This window comes from Cannabis sativa, chromosome 4 (assembly GCF_029168945.1).
Source record: "Cannabis sativa cultivar Pink pepper isolate KNU-18-1 chromosome 4, ASM2916894v1, whole genome shotgun sequence".
NCBI lineage: Eukaryota > Viridiplantae > Streptophyta > Magnoliopsida > Rosales > Cannabaceae > Cannabis > Cannabis sativa.
This window is the reverse complement of record NC_083604.1, coordinates 78,465,973-78,472,288: the sequence shown is the minus strand read 5'-3', so window position 1 is coordinate 78,472,288 and position 6,316 is coordinate 78,465,973. Positions and strand designations below refer to the sequence as shown.

Genomic DNA, 6,316 nt, shown 5'->3' with positions numbered 1-6,316 from the left:
ATAAATCTAACACAGTGGAAATGCATTATTTAAAATTATTTACTTATTGTATCTTGTTTTACAAATGAAGGATCCTTCTCTGTTGCATTTTGATTTTTTTTTAAAATCCACTGTTGTATTTAATTTTTTTTTTTATCTTTTCAAATTATGCATGAAAATAGTATTTTTGTAAAATAAGGCAAAATATCGGGGCGTTACAAACTACCACCGACCAAATCCCTAACATCAAACATCTCGAACTCTCTCATCAATCTATGACCATCACGACATCTCAGACTCTCTCACCAATCTATGACCATCACGGCATCTTAGACTCTCTCTCCAACCCATGACCACCGCGGCTAGACCATCGCAATGTCGAAGGTAAGATTTTGGACCCTCTTTTTTTTTATTTCATTTCATTGTATTTTTAGGTTAAAATGTATGAGTTTATTGATTTAGAATTAAAATGTATGATGAATCTTTGTGATATGTGAGTTTATGTTAGATTTAAAGTTGGGTTTGGTCAGATCTGTATTTTGGGCAAAAACTAATTTTTACGCTAGGTCTGATGCTGGTACGATGCAGGCCTAATGCCTTTCTGTTATTAAAATGAGTAAAGGTTGAAAATGTAAGTCAAATGGTGGCCCGATGTAAGTCCGATGGTGGCCCGATGCTACTCATTTTTTATTTACTTTTTATTATTTTATTGTACATAAAAAATAGGTAGCATCAGGCCACCATTGGACCTACGTCTTCAATTTTTGTTCATTTCAACAATAAAAAGGCATCGGGTCTGCATTGGACCACCTTCGGACCATATCCTACATTTATGGGTAGCATTGGGCCATCATTGGACCTACGTTTATAACTTTTACTCATTTCAATAACAGAAAATGCATCGGGTCTACATCGGAACACCATCAGACCTTCATCCATAACCTCTAAATTACACTACTATCATACTCACTATCGGACCACTATCGTACCTCGTTGTACCATATACAAAAAAATTACAAAAATATTGATTTCACCAAAACTCAACTTTTTACCAAACAATAAACAAAAATATATGTATAAAATATATATTAATTTAATAAAAAATTATATAATATATAATCTTATATATGTATACAATATATAAAATTGTAAATATATTATAGAATATAAATATATTATTATTATATAATATATATAATTTTGTAAAAAAATAAATATTAATATTTTTTCTAGTTTAAGTTAGTAATAATTAGATAGGGTTTTTCTAATATATTTTTTAATTAATATATGTAAATAAATGTAATTAAAAAAATTAGAATTATATATATTATTTATTGGGTTGGCGCGTGGTTTCGGATCCAACTCGAAACCCGGTGAACATTAAAATTTAACCCACAAATTCGCCTAATGGAGTACCGTGTTAGACCCGACTCGTCTAAACATTTTTTTTTTTTTAAATTTTGCAGGTTGACTGGGTCAGATTCGAGTTAAATCCACTCAAAATATTCAGTCCTATTATAAACTCCTCAAAAAAAAAAAAAGTAAAATAAATAAATCTACCAATTCAACCATTTGAATGTCTACTACATTTTTCCAATATGTATAAAACATTATTTAAGTGAGGAGAGTGATAATTCCATATTTTGGTGGGAAGCATACTAAACAATGGTTTAAAGAATAAAGCTTATGCTTTCACAATCAAACCATTTCAATGTTGCCAAAAATCTCATCTTTATCAAAATATACACAAAAAAAAGACATTTTTAATGTTTGTCCGATAACTCACAAACCTTAAATAGTGGAAAAATCAAACATTTTGGGAGAAAGAGAAGAGAGTAAGCAAAATGTGTTTCATGGGTAGTCTTAGCCTTAGTGTTAGGCCTATGTTGTTATGGCTAATGATAATGTTAGTGTGTGGGAGTGAGAGAGGTTTGTGTATAAGAAACCCAGATCGGATCTCTCAAATCAAAATCTCCCAACAATACCCATCTCCCAATTCCCATTTCAAAACCGCTGTTTTTGCTCTTGGTAGTTTTTGGAGATCGGAAGCCATTTTTGGCTGCCTGAATGGGGTCACACGCACCACCGCAGGTTACTCCGGTGGATCAAAGATCAACCCTGAGTATCGAAGCTTGGCCGACCATGCCGAATCTGTTCAGGTTCTTATCTATCTATTTATCGATCACATCTCTTTTTTTGGTTATGAATTTAAGGGTTTTTTATTAGAGATTGTTTCTTGATTTTCGTGATTTTGATTTATTGGGGGAAAAAAGATTCGATTTTGAAAGGAAGAGTTGCCAAATTAACAACATGAAAATGTTAAATTAGCAAAATAATCAGAATTTCAATTTCAGTTATATTCATGCTATATTTTCATCTGGGTATCACTATAATTTTGATTTTTGTTATTACAAAGATTGAATTTTTAGTGGGAGTTCATGCTGCTATTTTGTTCATATATATTGTTTCTGATAATTTAGTAATCTATCTTACATGGTTGAGTTGTGTCTCTAATGACTGCAATACCATTCCATTACTTCCTTATGACTATTATTAGGAATGTAATTAGTTTAGTATTAGGATTAGCACTCTAGAAAGCTATATAAATTTTAGGGTAAATATAATACCATTTTGAACTCTGTCTTTGCAAAATTGATTCTGTTTTGTTAAATGACTTATTGGACTCTCTATTTTTTAAAATATTACTAATAGTACCTTGAACTGATTTTTCTTATTAAAATAAAACTTAATAATAACTCGATGTAAATGTGTTATGACAAAACTGGTTATATTTTTTGCATTTGTTCGTGCTAGAAATTATTTTCAAGTTGGTTATATAAAAAAATTATTGAGTTTAGAGTTTTTTTTTTCAAGCAACTTAGAGTCCTATTTGTACTATTTTGGAAAATATAGGTCCTATTTTACTATTTAACAAAATAGTGAGTGCAATCGTTAAATTTTGCAAAATACAAAATTCAAAATGGTATTATTTAGGAAGTTATTTTGATTCATTTTGAATTTATGAACTGTTGATGTGTTTTAAGAGGTAAAATCTTCGAGGTGAAGAGTGATCAAAGGTGAAAGTGAATGGTATCTCAATCATATTGATAGAATGAACAAACTTTTGTATTGTTGGTGTCATTTCATATTGCTTGATTCAATCATATTGATTTGGATAAAGAATATGTATGTTTTGAAACTTGAGTTTTTCTTTATATAGTTTTATGGATCTTGCAGGTTGAGTATGATCCTAAGTTGATTACATTCAGACAACTTTTGGAAGTTTTTTGGTCTAGCCATGATTCTAGGCAAGCATTTGGACAAGGTCCTGATGTGGGTAATCAATACAGGTAAGGACAATCCATGACTATGAATGAATGAGAAGAGGGTGTTTTTATTTTTCGATTTTGTTTTGTAAATCTTATGATTTTGTTTGTAATTAAGGTCAATTATTTTCACAAATGGAACTGAAGAGTCCAGATTGGCTGCTCTGAGCAAAGAGAAAGAGCAAGCTAGATCGAAAGTTCATATAGTTTTGACACAAATTCAACCTCTTGGGACATTTTATCCTGCAGAGCCCGAACATCAGGTGTGTTATTGTTGATGATGATGGTGTTTTGCTGAACTTGATTTGTTATCGAATTCGGTTAGGTGTCATTGGAATTCTGTCTGTTTTAACATGAGATAGTTTGTCACTTAGGAGAATGACTGACTGAATCGTTCGGTTAAAATACTAAATTTGCAGAAGTTTGAACTGAAGCGAAATCCGTTTCTTCTCCAACTAATTGGGAACTTGCCTGAAGAGGAGCTTGAAGTTTCCAATTTGGCAACAAAAATGAATGGTTACGCAGCAGAACTCTGCCCTTTAAACATTCAGAAACAGATAGATGCCAAGATCGGTGACATTGTCAAGAAAGGTTGGCCTATGTTGAGAGAAATATAGCTTATCATTTCCTTATAGCTTCAAAATCAAAAGGGTTTATCAAACTTCTGCAATTGTTGAACCACTTGATTTGCTTGAGAACCACAAGCTCACACCTTTAGAAACTTTAGTATCTACCGATTACTTTGAACAGAGAATTGTTGTAATACAAAATTTAGAGATCCATATTCAATTTATGTATATTTTTTCAGGGGTGAAAGGATATCTTGAGGAAAACAGATAAAGGGCAGGCAAGAAAAATCATTAGCCCTTTTCAACGGCTAGCCAAGGAAAAGAGGATTAAATGTCATGTGTGTATATAGAGCTATATATGCATGAATGGTTTCATCATAGTGATTCTAAAATGCAGCATTGTTAAAATTATAAATTTATGTATATCTTTTTGACATTGGCCTAAGAGTACTCACACTAGTGAAGTTTGAACTTCCTTACCTCCTTTTTCTCTGTACTATGAGTGTGGTACTTGAGTACTTGAAAGCTACTGATAATAGTGTGAAAATGCATCTAATCTTTACTTGAACTTGTTGATTTATTCAATCAGTAAGAACCAATTAAGAAATCACATACATGAGATGTAGATGTATCAATGTCAAATAACAAAACAGATATGTAAGTTCAATATTTATTATGTCTTGGCTATATTTTTCTCAATCTCCTGTCAAAATATATATGCAATAGATTTAATACAAACTGAATGAGAATATAACAACTAAGCAAAAAGAAAATTAACCCATCTACTCTTAACTTATCAAGTCATCTAATATAAAATAACAGAAACATGAAGCAAAATAGAATAAAAGAGAAGGGTAAATATTCTCTTTTTCTCTTCTCACATTACAATTACTGAAAAGCTGTGGAAGGTTGTGTATACTTGTTCATCTATACAGTTGAAAAAGAACTCAAACTTTCAACAATTCAAACTTATGCATCAACTAGGAAATCAAGAATCCTTTATCAACTCCGATTTAGTTCTCAAATCAATAATTGAATTAACAATTTTATTTTTTAATATAATCAATTTTAAGATAATTTCTAATATGAACAGATACAGAAAATGTAACCAATTTTGTCACAACATCTCTAGATCAGATTAATATTAAGTTGTATTTTGAAAAAAAATCAGTTCAGGGTCATATTTGTACAATTTTAGAAAATACAGAGTTCATTTTATCATTTAACAAAACAGATGATCCAATTAGTAACTTTTGCAAAACACATGGTCTAAAAAAATATTTACCCTGTTCTTTATTATATATAAATAAATATAAATAATTTTTTAGTATATATTAAATGTAATTAGATTACATTGGTTTTTAATAATTGGATTTTGAGATTGACATCTAATAACTGTATTTAATTAGAATTTAACTTTTAACCTTGGCGTTTGGTTGGGAGGAATGAAATATGAGAATAGGAATGAGAATAAGAATAGGAATAGGAATGCAATGGAATAAATTTTAAAATGTATAAAAAAATTGATAAAAAAATTATTAATTTTTTTTTCTTATTACATTGGAATGTTCATTCCTTCTTTTTTAAAATAGAATAGTCATTTCATTCCATTAGATAGTCATTCCAGTACTTTAATGGCATGTTTACTAATAAGTAATGGGAATCAATAGTAAGGTAATCATTCCCTTACATTTGTTTACTTGCATTATTAAAATTAGGAAATGGAGAAGTTGATTAAATAAAGGAGAAAAGAAAGGGAGAACTTCCCCCACCAATTTTTTAAGGAATGCCATTAAGGGTAATAGATTTTTATTATTTTTATTTTATTTTTTAATATTAAATATATAATGATAATTTTGTCCTTTAAAATATGTCTTGCAAAATAACTACCATATAATATAGTTTAACTCAAAAGGGCAATTTAGTCAATTCAAGCATTCTGATTGCGTTTCCTAATATAGTAAACAAGATAAATCACAACTATTCCATTTCTAAAAAAATTTAGTAAACAATATATTACAAATATTGATTTCGATTATATTTCATTTATTCCGTTACATTTCTCCATTAATTTATTTCGATTCTGATTACTGTATAGTAAACGTGCCATAAAATGCAACTAAACAAAGGAATGAAAATTGTTTATTTTTTATTCCATTCTATTTCATTACCTCCAACGAAAAGCCACCTAAATTCAATTTAAATTTTTACAATTAAATTGAATTGGATTAGTTGGCTTAAATTAAATTTGGGTGGCATATTTTTCATCCCTAATTTCAAGAGGAGAGGATATATATTAAAGTTTGCTAATTAATTTTTATATTATTGGAAAATAGTAAAATTTGATTGGATATGATAGAACTTAGAAGGTTGAAAAGAGAGAGAAAAATGTTTATTTTTGTATATATATAAAAGGAGAGTTTGTTGTTTTTTTTTCCTTTC

The 6,316-nt window shown here is 29.4% G+C and overlaps 1 protein-coding gene across 1 annotated transcript; it reads left to right on the top strand.

Annotated features, from left to right (window-relative positions):
- The first annotated feature begins 1,621 nt into the window (after positions 1-1,621).
- LOC133037399 (peptide methionine sulfoxide reductase A5) lies at positions 1,622-4,550 on the top strand. The gene is made up of 5 exons (XM_061114610.1): positions 1,622-2,138; positions 3,217-3,329; positions 3,424-3,568; positions 3,725-3,896; positions 4,114-4,550. Exons 1-5 carry the CDS (start codon positions 1,824-1,826, stop codon positions 4,143-4,145), a joined length of 777 nt encoding a protein of 258 aa, XP_060970593.1. The 5' UTR covers positions 1,622-1,823; the 3' UTR covers positions 4,146-4,550.
- Positions 4,551-6,316: the final 1,766 nt, after the last annotated feature.

Bases quoted from the DNA above. Each gene is read 5' to 3' on its own strand.
- LOC133037399 (XM_061114610.1), top strand. From the start codon at position 1,824: ATGTGTTTCATGGGTAGTCTTAGCCTTAGTGTTAGGCCTATGTTGTTA. The intron at 3,569-3,724 runs GTGTGTTATTGT...CTAAATTTGCAG, and splicing joins CTGCAGAGCCCGAACATCAG to AAGTTTGAACTGAAGCGAAA. The intron at 3,897-4,113 runs GTTGGCCTATGT...ATATTTTTTCAG, and splicing joins CGGTGACATTGTCAAGAAAG to GGGTGAAAGGATATCTTGAG.